This window comes from Stigmatopora nigra, chromosome 1 (assembly GCF_051989575.1).
Source record: "Stigmatopora nigra isolate UIUO_SnigA chromosome 1, RoL_Snig_1.1, whole genome shotgun sequence".
NCBI classification, from domain to species: Eukaryota; Metazoa; Chordata; class Actinopteri; order Syngnathiformes; family Syngnathidae; genus Stigmatopora; species Stigmatopora nigra.
Genome location: NC_135508.1, coordinates 3,414,162 through 3,435,000, shown reverse-complemented (window position 1 = coordinate 3,435,000; position 20,839 = coordinate 3,414,162). Strand labels below are relative to the sequence as shown.

General features: G+C 34.5%; 1 protein-coding gene across 2 annotated transcripts in view; it reads right to left on the bottom strand.

Annotated features, from left to right (window-relative positions):
• ajap1 (adherens junctions associated protein 1) overlaps positions 1–3,941 on the bottom strand; it is a 38,175-nt gene extending 34,234 nt beyond the window's left edge. For both annotated transcript variants that reach the window (XM_077732462.1, XM_077732471.1), the window contains exon 1: positions 3,739–3,941. In XM_077732462.1, coding sequence (XP_077588588.1) covers positions 3,739–3,767 — 29 coding nt within the window. In that variant the 5' untranslated portion in view covers positions 3,768–3,941. The remainder of the gene's footprint in view (positions 1–3,738) is intronic.
• Positions 3,942–20,839: the final 16,898 nt, after the last annotated feature.

The following is a 20,839-nucleotide window of genomic DNA, read 5'->3' as shown; positions in this document are numbered from 1 at the left end:
GAAACCATCTACGGATTGCCTTTTAAAGACCGATGGCTGAAAACGCGGAAATAAATACGCTAAAATAAACAAACGGAAAGTGGAATGGCTGAGAATCTCCTTGATTTACTGCTCTGATGAAGCTCAAGTTTAATTCAAAGAAGGAGGAACAAAAAGAACACCAAATTGTCAGGAGCAGTGCCCAGGGCTTTTTTTTGCATGGTTCTTTTAATTGTATAACTTTAAAGAAGGTATTTTTTGCAGTGCTAATGAGCCTCTGGGTGGAAAAAGTATGGAAAACAATGGAATGGTGCGATAATCTTAGGGCGAGTTGGGCAAATTTTGATGGTATTTTAGTGAAATGTGGCCAAGATGAGTGGTTAGTATGTTGGCCTCACAGTTCTGGGTTCTTGGGTTCAATTCCAGGTTGATCCACCTATGTGGAGTTTGCATTGTTCTCCCCAGGGCTGTGTGGGTTTTTTCCAGGTACTCTGGTTTCTTCCGACATTCCAAAAACATGCATGTTAGGTGGGTTGAATACTTTAAATGGCCCGAGCTATGATTGGTTGTCCATATTCTCTGTGATTGGCTGGCCACCGATTCAGGGTGTACCCAGACAGTCAAGCTATCTGCCTCATCCAGCGCCATCTACGGAATCTTGAATTTAGTGCATACTGAATAAAATTTTAGATACAGATCTTGATTTTGTTTGCCCTTTCTATCTTTTGCGATTATCATACCTGTCAAATTATACATTTTTCCTGTATTTTATACGTTTTTTGATCATTACAAATTGTGTACGCCGTATAACAACTTTTGTATGGGATTTTTTTTAAGAATGTTTTTTTTGGGGAAACCGATCTCATCTTCCCCATTGCGGCTCTCATCCGGATTGTCTCAGTCACTGGTAGCAGACAAAAACTAAATTGCTAACTGCTAATATTGTCATGCTTTAAGCATGATATCCGCATTCCCTTTTCACAGGTCCACCTTTTCACTATGTAAATATAGAGCATCAGCAAGCAATGTACCCAGACAGTCAAGCTGTCACCATCATACAGCGACATCTACAGAATCTTGAATTTAGTGCATACTAAATTTCAGACACAGATGTTGATTTAGTCCGTTCGCGACATCTACAGAATCTTGAATTTAGTACATCCCGAATTTCAGACCCAGATGTTTATTTTGTACGTTTTTTTGTAAAACCGATCTCGTCTTCCCCATTTCGGCTCTAATCCAGTTTCGCCTTGTTCACTGGTAGCAGACAAAAACATAATATTTGACTTCTAATACATTATCATGCTTCAAGTATGATATGCACACTTGCATTCCCTTTTCACTACATAAATATAGCGTGTCAGCAAGCAATGTACCCAGACAGTCAAGCTGTCACCATCATACAGCGACATCTACACAATCTTGAATTTAGTGCATACAAAAGGCGCACTTGACTGATTGGGCACCCACCCTGTCCACTTTAAATTTTAAGTGGACCCTTTGTGAGTAAATACATGCCACGTTGCATATGTACATTTTTTATCCCTTAATAAGGGGAATCACAATCATTAATAAGGGAATCCATTAGCCGACAATGACAGATATGCAATAACGCCATTTCCGTCCACCCTCCAGATGATTAGACCGAATTCACCTGTTTTTTATCTCACAAACTTCCTAACCCTCCACCCGCCTATGTAGCTTTATCATTTCTATACGGGTAAACAAGTTGTTTCGGGAACAGAGTACTTTCCAGTTGGATTCAATGAAGTCGCAAATGGTTGTTGTTGAGTCTTGTGCTTTTTTTCACAGGGACGAACAGTTTTTAGCCTTTTTTTTCAGATTGAACGCACTGCTGGGTATTTATGACAGTTGGAGTTTACAGACATCTCTCGAGGACTGAAGCAAGACAGTCAATTTCAGTACAAATTGGGTTAATCATACTCCAGAGAGGCCATTGCTAATAACCCTGATAGCTTATTAGGGGTGCCACCTAAATTACAGCAATGTAGATATATCCATGATGTCACCTTTGTACCCTCAGACGTGTGTTAGGACTTCACCCGGCTAAATTAAATGAATTTAATTCCTGACCGTGTAGTTTAAGTCCATTTTTTTTCATCCTGAAATGGAAAATGAACTGTTTCCTATATATAACTAAGCCTTTGATGTGAAAAGCTGCACCAGTTCTGGCTTGAAATGCAACTAGTGTCTATGCCAGTGATATTTTTGTAGCTTAAATCTGTTCCAATGGGAATTTTAAGCATGGAATAAGCGTAATGTAGGACCGAGAATGAAATAAATCGAGGTTTGATGGTCAATCATGATGTATTTAGATGATTAGATGGTATTTTTGTTGGATTTTCTGGGTTTGGTGGGGTTTTTTTGGGATAAAATTAAAGTTTCGGAATAAATTTAAGTAAAATCTGAAGTTTTTTTCTCCTGAGAATTCAGCCAAAAGCCTGAGAACCATTTTTTAAAATGAAAGAGACAGTTTTTCACCCTCGCTGAATATGAGGAGCGAGAAAAGCACAGTTGGAGTCTGATGTTGGGATAAAAATCATAATGAGAACATTTCCAAAAACTCCATTGTTCAGGCTGCCAAAATTATGCCAACTAAAATGGAGGAATGAGGATATATTCCTTTAAAATTGAAGAATACTCATTATTTTGAATTCTATAGTCCTTTATTAACAAAGCAATGCATCTAAATGACATATTTGCCAATATCTGCCTTTACATATCCAAAATAATTCTATAATTACATCACATTTATGTCCAACTTTACCAAGTAGATCTTTATTGGCTAAACTGTACATTTCCAGAGTATAAAAATAGCAAATAACATATGATTTATATTATTTAAGAGCTGATAAATCAACTAATTGCTGAAAAAAATAATCAGGGAATAATCAATTATCCAAAATTTAATGTATATTAGCCCTGGCAGACATTTTTTCTTGCATAATCTATGCAAATATATCTTACCAAAAAACAACAAAAATGGACTTCTTATTTCGGAAAAATAAATCAGGGAATAATTAACTACTAAAATATAATGTTTATTAGCCTTGGCGAACATTTTTTTTGCATAATTTATGCAAATATATCTTACCAAAATCCCAAAAAAATGGACGTATTATTCATTTCAGAAAAATAAATCAGGGAATAATTAACTATCAAAATATAATGTATATTAGGCTTGGTAGGCAATTTTTTCTGCATAATTTATGCAAATATATCTTACAAAAAACAACAAAAATGGGCGTTTTATTCATTTAAAAATGGAAAAACTGACTAGGAATGCACATATTTTGAACCTGGTCAAAATGGATTGGACGTCTATTGGCGTCAAAATTAGTTATTGTGTAAAATATGAGTAGTTTTGCTCTTTTTGTAATACAACAAAGAAGAAACCCCCTTAATGGTGTTATTGTTTTCAGCTTGTAATTAGCCTGATAATTGAGCGTATACTCTCACAGGTGGGGGGGGGGGGTTAGTTCAGAGCCAATCTCGACTCTCAAGCGTTTATTGCTACTTTGGCAACCCCTGGTGGTCAGGTTAGGAATGAACTGCTTAAAAATGCATCGAAAACAGCCACACCTGATTAAGAAAAATGTAGTTGACAAGACAGGATTATCAATAGATTCCAGACACAATGACGTAAACAAATGACGTGCGTTTAAAAATAGACTTTTAACCATAAAGAGACGTTTTGAAATGGGGTTTAAAAACATGGGGGAAAAGTGGATGTCTTACCTGCGGGTGGCACTCCGATGTATCCACATGTTCTCCTTGTCAAATCGGCAAATCAATCCGCCGGGTATTCGATCATTCCGATTGGCGATTGATTAAAAAAAGTCAACAATGGCTAACGACGCTCAAGTGACGGACTTTTCTCCTTCTTGTGGTGACGACAACATCATTTTTAAGCCATGTTCGACGTGGTGGCTGGCGTATGTCAATTCTCTTTAACTCGTTGGAAAATCGTGAAAATATAGTTGGAGTTGATTAAAAAAATGTGGGTGCTAATGTAAAGGTGGACAGGTAAACCGGAAGTCAAAAAAGGAACCCTCAAACTTTACCTTGATTTCTTCTTCGTGGGCTATTAAAACAGATTTGGGGTTGGGAAAAAAGAGGGGGAGAAAACATCCTCGTCTGCTGGATTTTTTTTCTTTCTTTATCGCGATCTTTTACATCGTTGTCAAGGTGATAAACGTCCAGAAATGTTGATATGTAGTAGAAGTAGTAGATGTTGGAGTCGTCGGGTGGTCGTGAGGAGTTAGGGGGTCCGGCATCTCGGAATTGGACGTCAACTGTCTCTGGTGGAGGGAAGGTGGGCAGACGGGATGGATCTGGAATTTCCACACAGAAAAAAAGGGGGAGAGAAGGGGGGAGAGAGAGAGTGTGAGAGAGAAAAGAATAAGGAACAGCCACGGAGAAGGTGGCGGGTGTTTGTGAAGAGTTGGAAGGAGAAGAGAGAGAGGAGAGAGCGTGTGTGTGAGAGAGAGTGGAGAAATGGAGCGAGCGAGAGAGGGGGGGGGGGGGGGCTTGTGAGTGTGGGGGAGTTACAGACAGAGATGGAGAGAGAGTGGGGGGTGAGGGAGAGTGGGATAAAAAGAGAGTGAGGGAGAGAGAAGAGAGAGAGAGGGAGAGGGAATAGAGAGGGAGAGAGGGAGAGGAGAGAGGAGAGAGAGAGAGAGAGAGAGAGAGAGAGAGAGAGAAGAGAGAGAGAGTAGAGAGAGAGAGAGAGAGAGAGAGAGAGAGAGAGAGAGAGAGAGATAGAGAGAGAGAAGAGAGGAGGAGAGGAGAGAGAGAGAGAGGAGAGAGAGAGAAGAGAGAGGAGAGATGAGAGAGAGATGAGAGAGAGAGAGGGGGGGGGGTAGATAGAGGATGAAGGGAGGGAGGGAGAGGTGAGTGAGTGAGAGACAGAGAGAGAGAGAGTGAGGGAGAGAGAGAGAGAGAGAGTGAGAGAGAGGAGAGAGAGAGAGAGAGATGAGAGAGAGAGAGAGAGAGAGAGGATGAGAGAGAGAGAGAGGAGAGAGAGGGGTAGATAGAGGATGAAGGGAGGGAGGGAGAGAGAGTGAGTGAGTGAGTGAGAGACAGAGAGAGAGTGAGAGAGAGAAGAGAGACAGAGAGAGAGAGAGAGAGACAGGAAGAGAGAGAGCAGAGAGAGAGAGAGAGAGGAGAGAGAGAGAGAAGAGAGAGAGAGAGATAGAGAGAGAGAGAGAGACGAAGAGAGGAGGAGTGAGAGAGAGGGAGTGAGAGAGAGAGGGTGAGAGAGAGAGGGTGAGTGAGAGTGGTGAGAGAGAGGGGAGAATGAGGGTGAGAGAGAGGGTGAGAAGAAGGTGTGAGATGAGAGGGTGAGAAACAAAGGGAAGAGAGAAAGAGAGAGTGAGAGATAGAGGGATGAAGGGAGGAGTTAGAGAGAGGGCGAGAGAAAGGGGAGGGAGAAAGAGAGAGAGTGGGAGAGAGAAAGGAGGGGAGAGATGGAGAAAGAGAGAAAGAGGAAGGGTGGGAGAGAGAGACACAGAAAGAGAGAGACAGAAAGAGAGAGCGAGAGAGACAGAGAGAGGAGGGAGAAATGGAGAGAGAGAGAAAGAGGAAGGGAGGGAGAGAGAAGTCCACAGAAAGCGTGAGAGAGAGGCGAGCAACTCCTCTTAACGCTCGTCTTCTTCACCAGTGACAAACGAGCTGCTTTGTCGAGGCTGCCGTGACGTCATTTTCCAGTGGAATATGTCACATGGCCAATTCCCTCAATTCATATCAGTGCCCCCACTTCTACAGGGGTGTACAGTACCCCGCATCTTTTGGGTGGACGCCAATACTTGGATCAACTCCAAACTTTAGCCATCTTTGCAGAATAAGAAATAAGAATGTTTTGCTTCAGGCAAGTGGTTAGTTAGCGGGCGCACAGTTCTGCAGTCGATAGTTCGATCCCAGGGAGGGTCCTCACTATGTGGGTTTTGTCCGGGTACTCCAGTTTCCTTCTACATTCCAAAAAAAACATACCTGCTAGGCTAGCTGGTTAAATACTTTAAATTGGCCCTAGCTAATGGTTGGTTGTTCATCTCCTCGTGCCCCGTGATTGGCTGTTGTCCCCCAAGTGATGAAATGTAGATAGTGTTTACAATTTGGCTAGATTTAGACTGCAGAAGTTTGAAGGCACATTGTGTGCGTGTGCACGGAAGTGTGTCATGTTCGACCTTTCGGTATGAGTGTTGTGTTTTCCGTGGGGGTCCTGAAGGTGACAGGCACGTGTGGAAGGAAGTCTGGCATATTTACATTACTAAAAAGGTACCAAGAAGTCTAAAAATGGCCATCAAAATGAGTCAGTTCTTTGCTATTTAATGTTTGACTGAATTGTCAGGTTACTGAAAACAACAAATTAATCATTATTATTGTTTATTTTTGTCTTTGATGGTTGTGTCTTTGATCGTTGTGTCTTTTTGGGTTGTGTCTTTTTGGGTTGTGTCTTTTTGGGTTGTGTCTTTTTGGGTTGTGTCTTTGATGGTTGTTTTTTTTTCGGTTGTGTCTTTGATGGTTGTGTTTTTGATGGTTGTGTCTTTGGCAGTTGTGTATTTGATGGTTGTGTCTTTGACGGTTGTGTCTTTGACGGTTGTGTCTTTGACGGTTGTGTCTTTGACGGTTGTGTCTTTGATGGTTGTGTCTTTGATGGTTGTGTCTTTGACGGTCGTGTCTTTGACGGTCGTGTCTTTGACGGTCGTGTCTTTGACAATCGTGTCTTTGACAATCGTGTCTTTGACAATCGTGTCTTTGACAATCGTGTCTTTGACAATCGTGTCTTTGACAATCGTGTCTTTGACAATCGTGTCTTTGACAATCGTGTCTTTGACAATCGTGTCTTTGACAATCGTGTCTTTGACAATCGTGTCTTTGACAATCGTGTCTTTGACAATCGTGTCTTTGACAATCGTGTCTTTGACAATCGTGTCTTTGACAATCGTGTCTTTGACAATCGTGTCTTTGACAATCGTGTCTTTGACAATCGTGTCTTTGACAATCGTGTCTTTGACAATCGTGTCTTTGACAATCGTGTCTTTGACAATCGTGTCTTTGACAATCGTGTCTTTGACAATCGTGTCTTTGACAATCGTGTCTTTGACAATCGTGTCTTTGACAATCGTGTCTTTGACAATCGTGTCTTTGACAATCGTGTCTTTGACAATCGTGTCTTTGACAATCGTGTCTTTGACAATCGTGTCTTTGACAATCGTGTCTTTGACAATCGTGTCTTTGACAATCGTGTCTTTGACAATCGTGTCTTTGACAATCGTGTCTTTGACAATCGTGTCTTTGACAATCGTGTCTTTGACAATCGTGTCTTTGACAATCGTGTCTTTGACAATCGTGTCTTTGACGGTTGTCTTTGACGGTCGTGTCTTTGATAGTCGTGTCTTTGACAGTCGTGTCTTTGACAGTCGTGTCTTTGACGACCGTGTCTTTGACGGCCATGTCCTTTGATGGCCGTGTCTTTGAACACTTTAGCATAACAAAACGAATAACAGTTCCCCCTGATTTCGTTCCCACAAAATCCCAGCACCCTTGTGAGGATAACCACAATATAAAATCAATGTTAAGCAAAGAAAGGACTTTTCTGGATCATTCATTCTTTATCCTCACCATTTTCCCTCCCCAAGATTACGGGCCACTTCTGGGACTTTCGAAGGTTAAAACAAATAACGAGCATTATTTAATACACAATTTGTTTGCTGGCATTAACGCTGAGTCAGCAAGAAAAGTCAGCGTGGGACTAGGAAAAAAGTGCGAGAAATCATTTGTAGGCACGTTGACACCTTGGCTACTTTAAAGGTCAACACTTGGTGAAGGTTTTGGTGCGTCTCACTTCAAATAAAGGCCTGCCAAGTACACAAAATGCACCAAGCCTAAAAGGGCAACCTACATTATACTTCTTAAAAACACACATACACACACACACACATCAGGATCATTCACATCATCACAAACCCACTTTTAAGCTCTTTATTTTTTCGTAATTTAACCCAACGGAATGTTAAAGTGACGAGGACTTCAAATTGGAAGAGCTACTTATTCCGCACTTTCCCACGGAGACACGAATGCAGCATTAAACTGTCACCCTAGAGGCTTTTTTACATATCTGTACTACAAGATGTCAGCAGTAGGCAACATCCATTACCTCAACACACACACACACACACACACACACACACACACATACATAAAAAACTCACCTATGACAAGAGTAACTCTTGCGTAAGAACAAGAGAGAATATGGCAGCCTTTCTTGTGAAGCTTCAGGTCAAAATGTCAAACCAGTGAACGCATCACACCTGCTTTAGCCGTTACGACTGCTCTGGCCTTTAACCGCCATAGAAAAAAACCTGGCTTATGTTACGCATGCTTTTGGTGCTTGTCTATGCACAAAACCTCATTAATTATATATTGAATGTGTCATCCTTCTTTGGTGTTTAAGTTGGGGACTTATATTTTAATTGTAAGTTAGAGTTTTAAGCGGTGTCAAAGTGGCGGCCCGCGGGCTAAATTTGGCCCACTGGAGTATTTTGGGTGGCCCGGGAAAGTCGATCATGAGTGCAGACTTTCTGTTTTAGGATCAAATTCAAATGTAGATTATAGATCTACTTAGTATTTATTCTGTTGACTACTTATCTATGTTGACTACTACTTAGTATTTATTCTGTTGACTACTCATTTATTTATTACGAATTTATTGATTATTATTTAATGACTATTATTTATTGATTATTATTTATTGACTATTATTTATTGACTATTATTTATTGATTATTATGTATTGATTATTATTTATTGACTATTATTTATTGATTATTATGTATTGCTTATTATTTATTGAACTTTATGAATTGAGTATTATTTATAGATTCTTATTTATTGATTATTATTTATGGATTATTACTTATTGATTATTTATGGATGATTCTGTATTGATGATTATTTAGGGATTATTCTGTATTGATGATTATTTAGGGATTATTCTGTATTGATTATTATTTATTGATTGAGGTGTGTTGGTTATTATTTATTGATTATTGAGTATTTATTTATTAGTATTTTTTATTAGTATGTATTTATTAGTATTCATTCATTAGTATTTATTGATTAGTATTTATTCATTAGTATTTATTGATGACTATTTATTGATTAATATTTTTTGATGACTATTTATTGAGTATTTATTTATTAGTATTGATTGATTAAACTTTACTGATGACTATTTATTGATCATTATTTATTGATGAGTATTTATTTATTAGTATTGATTGATTAATCTTTATTGATCATTATTTATTGATGAGTATTCATTTATTAGTATCAATTGATTAATCTTTATTTATCATTATTTATTGATTATTTATCTGGTCATTTGTTAGTTTGTTATTTGTATGTTCATTTATTAGTATCAATTGATTAATCTTTATTGATCATTATTTATTGATTATTTATCTGGTCATTTGTTAGTCTGTTCTTTGTATGTTGTTACCTCCTCATTATGTTATATTTATATGTTATTACATATTTAACTTACATTATTTTTATTAGTTATTGTTTTTATTTATTAATCATTCATTCGTCTGTTTGGTTGTTGTTGTCATTGGTCAACTTTGTGTTAAAGCTTTAAATCTAATTATACTAGTTGGATAATGACAATAAAGTTGATGAATTGATTCAAAGTGATTGATTATTTTAAATAATGGTTTGTGATCACCACATTTTTTGCTGTGTTAGTCGTTTTCAGCACACGGCACAATCATTAGGAGAGCCGACTGCACATGATTGGTATTTTTTTTTCTTCATCATGTGTTTGTCGCCCACATTTCTTTAAAAAAATCAATATTGCTTTTTGCTGCACAGGCACCAAAGTATTTTATACAGCTTTACTTTTTTTTTTTTTAGTTCACTAATAAATGATCAATCATTCTCCACCCAGGAAAGCATTGATCAATTTTCTCATGCTGCTTGATTTGACTCTTTAAAAGTCTTGAAAGTCAATTTCAACCAAAAAAAAAAAGCTAAACTATAACTAAAACATTTTTTTCAGGATTATAAAAAACACGCATGACTGGAGTCCAATTGACTTTTCTCATTTATTTCTGCTAAAAAGAACGTACAAGTACTATTTTCTAAGTCATTACAATTAAAGACATTTTGAACATTTTAGATGAAGTTTTTTTTAACAAATTGATTTTGACATCATTCATCAACCCTGGGCTAACAGACAAATTGAGGTTTGAGTTATTTTTTTTGTATGTTGTCAGAACCTTGTTTTGTTCACTTAAAATTGCTTTAAAATCGTTGAATTTGACAATTTCTCTCGTATAAGCCGCCCCCTGATTCACATTTTTTTTACCTCCATATTGATGGTTTTAATAGGGAGTACAAATGTGTTACTTTGAAGGGAAAATCTTAGGAAAAATCATCACATTTGGTATTTCTGAGATACTTTATGAATCGATTGCTGGATTGTACATTATGAAAGATTGTTGATTGCACATAGAATGGTTTAAAGAGGAAGTCATGTGACCAGTACAACTAGGAAGTGTGTCCGTAGCGGTCTGGTTTGTCATCCCTAGGTAAGATCCTTATGTAAAGTTGCAAGACTTAAAAATATATATAGTATATATTACCATATTTGCTCGCATATTGACTGTCTGCGTACCCTAAAAATTGCCTTAAAATCGTTGAATTTTACGATTTCTCTCGTATAAGCCGCCCCCTGATTCACAATTTTCACCAGCATTTTCCATCAGTCATTTTTTAAATCATTTTTTTTGTTTTTAGTTCAAAAATTTATTATCTATCTATTTCAGGACCAATTAAAATAAAGATTATGGATGTATTTTAAATTTCCTGATTTTCTGCCTTTTATATGAATGATTTCAATATTTTAATCAGTTTTTGTCTGTGTTTTTAGTAAAAAAATAATTTTGTAAAATCTAAAAATATATTTTAAAAAAGCTAAAATAAACATTGTTTTAGATCTATAAAAAAATGAATATTCAGAGCTTTTAATCCAGTTCTTTTAATCCATTTATTACAAAAAATCTAAATATTATATCTAAAATGGTCCAGCCCACATGAAATCAAGTTCAAAATTGTGTTAAATTTCCTGATTTTTCCCCTTTTAAATCAATAATTGTCAGTTTTTAATCATTTTTTTCTGTGTTTTTGAAAAATATTTATAATATAAATTTATAATATTTATATATATTATGAATTTATATATATTTACCTATTTATTTATATTTATTTTATAAATATATTTATTTATATATATATTATATATTCATTTATATATATATTTATAATAACATAATTTTTTTCTGTGTTTTCTAAAAATATATTAAAAAAAGCTAAAATAAACTTTGTTTTAGATCTATAAAAAACTGACTATTCAGGGCTCTTAGAAATAAAAACATTGACTATAATATTAAAAAAAATGTTGGATGTCTGCATGAATGGAAAAATGCATTTTCAAAAATAAAACATGCTTTTATTGAAGTGACACAAAAGTAGTTTTGGGAATTAAAATTCTGGACCATTTATTAATACAACCCAAAATATTATTATTCCTTTCAATTTGACAGAGCAAGGTTAAAAATATAGTTTAAAAAAACATACATAATGTAATTTTACAGGCACTTTAATCACAAAAGCATAGTTTGGGCTCCCTCCATTAAATTAAAAATGCACAGTGTATATTATTTCTTTTATCTCTCAATTAAAAATCGATTTCTTTCTGCCAACCAAATTCATAATAATAAATGGCATATTTAGTTTGTAGGAATTCATGACACATTCTGACAATTATTTTAGATCCAAAAGGCTTAGTTTATATCAAATATATTTTGACACGACTCCATCCATTAAAAAAAAGAGGATGCTGTTGCCATGGCAACAGTATCATTTGAGATGACTGTTGTGGAGACAACAGGAATGAATAATGTACTACCAAGTCTATTAAAATCATATTTTTTTAAAAGAATTATGGCCCCAAAAGAGAGAGAAAGAGCAAGATACATATTGATATATAGAGATATTTTAAAAAAAAGGATTTCACAAAGATGTCTCCGATATTTTAATTATGTAAAATGAATGTCAGTTCCTATAGAAACCGAATCATGTTCATTTTCAATGGCGGTCTGCTCTTATTGTTCATCAGTGGGTTTTCTGTCTGGACTTGAAGTGAGATTTCTTGATAAAGGGACATTTTCCATATTATTTGTTTATATAATGTAGAGCACTGGTGTCAAAGTGGCGGCCCGGGGGCCAAATCGGGCCCGCCGCATCATTTTGTGTGGCCCGGGAAAGTAAATGATGAGTGCTGAATTTCAGTTTTAGGATCTAATTAAAATGAAGAGTATAGATGTATATTAAATTTCCTGATTTTCTCCCTTTTAAATCAATAATTGTCATTTTTTAACCAATTTTTCTGTGTTTTTAGTTCAAAAATCATTTTGTAAAGTCTAAAAATATATTTAAAAAAGCTAAAATAAACATTGTGTTAGATCTATAAAAAAAACGGAATATTCAGGGCTTTTAATCCACTTCTTTTAATCAATTTATTTAAAACAAATCTAAATATTGATTGATCAGTATTTGATAAAATACTATTTTGATAAAATGGTCCGGCCCACATGAAATCGAGTTGACTTTCTGTTTTAGGAGCAAATTAAAATGAAGAGTATAGATGTATATTACATTTCATGATTTTTCCTCTTTTAAATCAATAATTGTCATTTTTTTAATCCATTTTTCTGTGTTTTTAGTTCAAAAATGATTTTGTAAAATCTAATAATATATTTTAAAAAGGCTAAAATAAACATTGTTTTAGATCTATAAAAAACGGAATATTCAGGTCTTTTAATCCAGTTCTTTTAATCCATTTATTTTTAAAAATCTAATTATTATATCTAAAATGGTCCAGCCCACATGAAATCGAGTTGACATTAATGCGGCCCGCGAACCCACTCGAGTCTGACACTCTTTATGTAGAGTAAGAGTAGCTTGTTTCTATTCTAGTGGTGGTAAAATAGTACTACAGAAGTCCGCAAATTCAATATTTTTGTTGGTGTCTTTTAGGCTTTTAGGCATTGTCTGGTTCTCGGTATTATTTCATTTGTTTATTTTTTTAATCATTTGTGTAGGCACTTCAGATTCACATTTTAAGGCAAGGGTGTCAAAGGTTGGTTCGCGGGCAGCATTAACGTCAACTCAGTTTCATGTGGGCCGGACCATTTTAGATATAATAATTCGATTTTTCTTTCATAAATGGATTAAAAGAACTGGTTTGAAAGCCCTCGATATTCAGTTTTTTATAAATCTAAAACAATGTTTATTTTAGCTTTTTTTAAATATATTTTTAGATTTTACAAAATGATTTTTGAACTAAAAAAACACAGAAAAAATGGATTAAAAAATGACAATTATTGATTTAAAAGGGGGAAAAAAATCAGGAAATTTAAAATGAAGCCTATCCCAGCTGACTTCTAGTCAGAAGTGGCGAACACCCGAAATCGTTGGCTGGCCAATCACAGGACAGAATGAGACATACGACCAATCACTCGTTTTAGCTAAGGGCAATTTACAGTTTTTTGATAACTATAGCCTAAAAGAATATATTTTCATATAAATCTCAGTTAGAACCTGGATAAATCTGTACGAAAATAAAATGAGTAGTCGTCGGGCAGAACATACCCGCGAACCGTACGTTGGACACCCTTGCTTTGAAGCACTTTGTTAGCATCTCGTCTTGCAACATCAGTCACATGAATTCAACATTCCGTCAAGGGCAGTTACCCACGTCAGCGTGTTCTTTCCTCCAATAGCACAGCTGAGCTGACACAGCTAAAATTCCAACTGATTCATCCGACTGTCTTTGTATGATTCCAGCCAATGACACGACACAAGAGGGAGCAGCAAAGACGTGGACAAAAAAAAAAGCACTGCATAGTGTGACATCATTTAAACTAGACAGGGATTAGTGTGAAAAATTGCATTTAACTGCATTGGGATTGTGGACTCAAATTGGGGTTGGATTGAAGAACTTTGGGAAATAAATGGCTGCTGCAACCAATTTAAACTTGTCGTCAAGTACAGTGTTCCCTCGTTTATCCCAGTTAATGGGGACCGGGACCCCCCGCAATAGCTGCATTTCCGCGAAGTAGACGTGCCCCTTCAAAAATGCTTAAAGAAACGTGTGACGTACACAAAAGCACCACCAAGCAAAAACATCATAGTAGTCCGGATGGAGGATCTTCTGCAGTTTTTTTTTTCACGTAAGAAACATTGTTATTGGGAGTTGTGAACATTATTTTTTTGGGCGGTGAAGATGCGCCTGTAAACAGCCATGACGTCATCAATGCCATTCCTGAAATCCCACCATGTTATTGACCATTTCTTTGATGCAATTACTAATTCTTATTGAATATTTTGTTTCCACCTCTTGTAAATTGATGTAATTTATAATTTTAACTTAATATCTTTTAATTTTTTATTTATTTTTTCCTGAAAGAAATCTGCGAAGCTCTGAGTCCGCGATAGCTGAAGCGCGAAGTAGCGAGGGAACACTGTACAAGTATTTTCTTAATGTGAAGTTAAGCTCATTCATCTATCTGACTGGTTACTTTCTGTCAATTTTTGACATACTTATTGCAAGGGTGGTTAGCGTGTTAGGCTTACATTTCTGGGCTCAAGGGTTCGATCTCATTGTGTGGAATTTGTATGTTCTTCGCAGGCTTATGTGGGTTTTCTTCAGGTCCTTCAACATTCCGAAAACAAGCATTATAGGCAGGTTAAACACTATGATTGGTTGTCCTTCTCCTCATGCCCTGCGATTGGCTGGCCACCAATTTAGGAATTCCTCCGCCTCGTGTTCGGGATAGGCTCCAGCACCCTAGGCGACCCTTGTGAGGAAAAGTGGTTCAGATTAGTGATATAGGTAAGTATGTAGCTATTAAAAAAAATCACATTTTTATAAAAAAAGTATCCACCAATATGCCAAAAAATTAAACAGTAATCCCTCGAATATCGCGGTTAAATTTAGACCGGACATGGCCGTGATAAACAAAAAATCATGAAGTAGGGTAACCCCCATTATTATTTCCACAATTTTTTTTGCATCTATACACAATTACAAGTACACAAGTACAATTGTCAAAAAGTGTAGATTTATCAAATTATTCAGCTATAAAAAATTAAAAAGACTGACATATATATATATATATATATATATATATATATATATATATATATATATATATATATATATATATATATATGTATATGTATATATATATATATATATATATATATATATATATATATATATATATATATATATATATGTATATATATATATATATATATATATATATATATATATATATATATATATATATATATATATATATATATATATATATATATATATATATATATTTATATATTTATATATATATAAAAAATATAGTTCCTCTCTGCTTGATATAAATCCCAAAAACCAGGTTAATGGTAGTTTTAGTCCAAGTCCTTTGTCTTCTTGCGGCCATGGGTCCATTGTATGTGATATTCAAGGGATTACTGTAAACACAATTTATTCTGTAATATTTTAGCAAACATTCCCATAAGGAATCCACAATGAATGGGTTTCAATATAAAAATGAAGATTCCTGTTTCGCCCATTTTCAAGATTCTGTGTCATTATAAACTGAAATTATGGAGAAATATTTATAAATAGATTTAAAAAATGATTAAAAACCCTGAACATTCAGTTTTTTATAGATCTAAAACAATGTTTATTTTAGCTTTTTTTATATATTTTTAGATTTTACAAAATGATTTTTTAACTAAAAACACGAAAAAAATATTTTAAAAATGACAATTATTAATTTAAAAGGGGGGGGGGATATGGCTATATTCCTAAATATTTCAATTGTATGAGATTATTATTGAATTGAATATTTTGTTGCAAGCTGTAGCTGCAGTAGAGGTTTTATAGTTTTTGAGGGTTGGATTGACTTGCTGAAGGCCTCGCTATAAAATTCACGGAGCGCCACTGAAGTACTACTACTGAAGTATACTATTCAGAATAAGCTTTTTCTCTCTGAAAATATCAGCCTCTGCTCAGTCTATTTTAGTCTACTTACAAAAATAGTGTCCAATGTTGTGAAATCAATCAAACAAAGAACCCCTAGTTGAAAATGTCGGTCAGTGACCCTGTTCCAGAATACATTTGAAAAGAAAAATGAAATACCTTGGAGCCATTATTTCACATTCATTCTTTTAGAGCAGGGGTGTCAAACTTACGGCCCGCGGGCCGGATCCTGCTTGATTTGAGATCAAGCGGGCCAGACCAGTAAACTCATTGCAAAATTACATAGAACTAACAATAAGCCCACTTTTTTTGTCACTAATACTAATAATTAGTGCAAAGAATGAGTAAATTATCAAAATATTTATTAACAGAATTTTCCTTTTACATTAAGAACAATATATTATGAACAAGAGAATAACATAAGAACATAAATAAATGTCAATTCATGTTGTCTGCACGTACTAAAACAACGCGCCCCCTAGCGGATAATACAAGAACTACAAATTTGAAAGAAAATTCATATTTTTTTTTATACAATGCAGCTTTCTTCCCCGGGCCGTACCAAACCACCATACGGGCCGGATCCGGCCCGCGGGCCGTATGTTCGACACCTCTGTTTTAAAGCTCCTCCCAAATTTTGATTAATCTCCAAATGGCAGCAGAATGACAAAGTTTTTTACACCAAACAAAACAAACTAGGCAGTCTTTAGCTCTCACACTTGTGAGTTTCAAAGGTCCGGATGACAATTAATCAGTGTCGTGGTTTCAAGCTAACAGCCGCCTTCCTCGCGCTTACTCACATTTCATTTGGTTGCAGAGCCATCATGTCAAACAATGTTAAATGACTTGCTCTAAAAAGCTTTAAATAGCTTTTTGAATATTGCATGAGATAAATAGAATATGGACAAGCAATTTAGGCATTAAGAATTCTCTCAATGGATGTATAAGTGGTCTCAACTAAAGTATTGTTGTGTTTTTCATATCTACGTTTTAATATCCAAATACTGCACTCAAAAAATTTGGAAAAATTATTCTATTATGTATTTATATTCTTTTAATTTTTTTGGACTTTCGATAATCCTGAAAAAATTCAAATAAGTGCCATTAAAATTCAAAACAACACTAATAAATTCACCATGCACTAATAAACATGATTTTTTTACGTGTTTATACATTAATCTTTTAAAACTTTTATATGTATATATTTTTACAGGACCATTTTTGAAATATTATTTAGATTTTTTTAAATAAATGGATTAAAAGAAGTGGATTAAAATCCCGGAATATTTATTTTTTATAGATCTAAAACAATGTTTATTTAAGATTTTTTAAAAATATATTTTTAGATTTTACAAAATTATTTTTTTCACTAAAAACACAGAAAAAAAATGATTAAAATATTAAAATCATTCATAACAAAGGCAGAAAATCAGGAAATTTAATATAAATCCATACTCTTTATTTTAATTGGTCCTGGAATAGAAAGTCGACACTATTTTTAGACTTTACAAAATGTTTTTGAACTAAAAACACAGAAAAATGGGTTAAAAAATGACAATTATTGATTTAAAAGGGAGAAAATCAGGAAATTTAATATACATCTATACTCTTTATTTTAATTAGATCCTAAAACTGAAAGTCAGCACTCATCATTTACTTTCCCGGGCCACACAAAATGATGCGGCGGGCCAGATTTGGCCCCCGGGCCGCCACTTTTACACCTGTGCGTTAAAAATAAAAAAATTTAATAAAAAAACTTATTACATACTGAATTTGTTTGTTTTGGCATTCTGAAATAAATGCTGTTTTTTTCCCATGAAGATGCATTGTATAATTTATTTACAATATATGTATCGTCCTCAAAAACTTTAATAGCAATGTCCAAAGAAGAAATCCAACTCACCATAAAAATGTTGCTTCATAGAAATATTACTAACAAACAAACCCTGGGCAAAGAAAACCAGTTTGGCAGAGGTAATAATTCTCAAACCCGCAGAAAAAAATAATAGTGTATCAACTCGCTTGGAAAATCAATTTAAGAGAAGTTATCAGAATAAAAGTTGTCCTCCGAGTAAGAACCATGGGACAAAATCTCACATCCCAAAATATGGGACATCCCTCCCACTCAGCTGAATCAAATGATCAACTCATTAGCAAACGCTTCACTCTAATTGGTCGGCAGTGGGAACTTTGTCAACCTTGGCATAGCATGTGGTGACTTTGCCACATCGCTAAAATGACCATTTTAGATATAATATTTAGATTTATTTAAATAAATGGATTAAAAGAATTGGATTAAAAGTCCTGTATATTCAGTTTTTTATAGATCTAAAACAATGTTTATTTCAGCTTAGTTTTATTCATTTATTTTTGTTTTCTTTTTATTTATTTGTTATATATATATATATATATATATATATATATATATATATATATATATATATATATATATATATATATATATATATATATATATATATATATATATATATATATATATATATATATATATATATATATATATATATATATATATATATATATATATATATATATATATATATATATATACTGTACGTACATATTTTATTTTCGTACAGATTTCTCCGGGTTATCCGGGTTCTAACTGAGACTTGTATGAGAATGTATTTTTTTTAGGCAGTCATTTTTTAAATCAATTTTTTTTTTGTTTTTAGTTCAAAAATTTATTATCTATCTATTTCAGGACCAATTAAAATAAAGAGTATGGATGTATATTAAATTTTCTGATTTTCCCCCTTTTAAATCAATAATTGTCATTTTTAATAAATGTTTTCTGTGTTTTTAGTTCAAATATCATTTGGTAAAATCTAAAAATATTTTTTAAAAAAAGCTAAAATAGATATTGTTTTAGATCGATAAAAAACTGAATATTCAGGGTTTTTAATCCAGTTCTTTTAATCCATTTATTTAAATAAATCTAAATATTATATCTAAAATGGTCAGGTCCACTTGAAATCGCGTCTGGGACCCTTGTTTTATAGGGTTTTTGATCATTTCATAAACAACTTATGTATTGGATTTTTTAAAGTACTTTTTTGTAAAACCGATCTCGTTTTACCCATTTTGGCTCCAATCTGGATCATCTCAGTCCCTGATAGTAGACAAAAACATCACCATCAATTGCTAATGTTATTATACTTTGAACATACATTATCCACAATATTCGAGGGATTACTGTAATTCCACAGTTGGCCCCCGTTTTTTCACCATCAATACCAGTATTCAAAGAAGCTCTTTTTCAAATCCTGTCTCATTTCCCTCCCACTTGGTTAAAAATCCTATCCTTTTAAAAGCCATTGGTATTAGATTACCCACCATTTCTTTCCATTTGATGACACCACACACAAACATAGTACAGAGGTTGAATCATGACTATTGGAAAGCCAGCAAAGCCAATGACACACATGGTTGACTTTGGCATTAACAAGAACGAGGTATCTATGACGAAAGTCGGAGGCAGCAAAGGCGGGAAGATAAATGGATTAAATGTACACAACATGGCAGTCGTTTTTTCCCGAATAAAACCCACGGATGTCCGGCGCACGTGATTTTTCAGTACCAGCAACCGGTTTTAGCTCGTTAATACTTGAATGCAAGTGTATTGAGGAGTAGGAGAGTCAGATATATTGTGAGCCTGATGTTTTGGACAAAAAAAAACACTTTTCTGATTGTTGTTCTTCTATAATTGAAAGAAAAATGAAAACTACTCTACCTAAAAAGAATATGTATGTCTTTAGTGATGTATTTGTCATTATGTTGTGTTATGAAACAGCTACCTATTGAAGTTGAATCTAAAAACACTCAGAAAAATAATAATGAGTGTTTTTTTTTAAATAAAAGTGAGCCAAGACAACAAGGACTACCAAATTGCATATTTTTTTTCATCTAAAAATGTTAAAACTCACTTCAAATGTCTTTTACTAAGTTGAAAAGCGTGTTTGATATCAAAATTTGATTTAATGTTATCATATTTTAAGCTAATTTCAAAATAAAACTCAATTAACCTCTCCCACATGTGAAATAAACTCCATAATTTCTTATTTTTACCGAGAAACTGAGCCGAAAACACCAAAAACACAAAAAGCATTTTAACTTTAATGTTTTTTTCTACGTTGTGCTACACAGATGCGCTAAATCAATTCACTGTTCAACCATAAACTGTTGACTAGTGATGTAAAAAATAAGTTTTCTTCTTTTTTCCCCTATTTTAATTGTATTTATCCAGGTTTAAGTGCTTTTCTTTTTCATTTGTAATGCCGACAGCAAAAAAAGCGCAGTGTGAGACATTACTCAATACACACTCTATGACATTTGGAATTATGAGTACCCTTAAAGCAATTGCAGCTCAAATGCTGTTACGCATGTAAGTTACTCAGCAGCAATACCACATGACTAATGTTTGCCAGGGGCTGAACAACAGTATGTTTTGATGAATTCTTGTGTCCCACCAGCATATCAAGAGGACCTTAATAGCTTTTACTTGGTTTATTCTGCGATGGGCATTTTTCTCCAAGATAATCATTTGATGTAGTCCGGGGGTTAGGGATCAGGTGCGCCCCCAGGTATCTTGAGAACTTGTTCACAAATGAGGGAAGAATGGAGCTGGAGCTTCTGCCCTCACGACCCAAATTCGGACGTGACCGGACGTTTGGTGGCCCGGACGTTTGGTCGCCGGACGTTTGG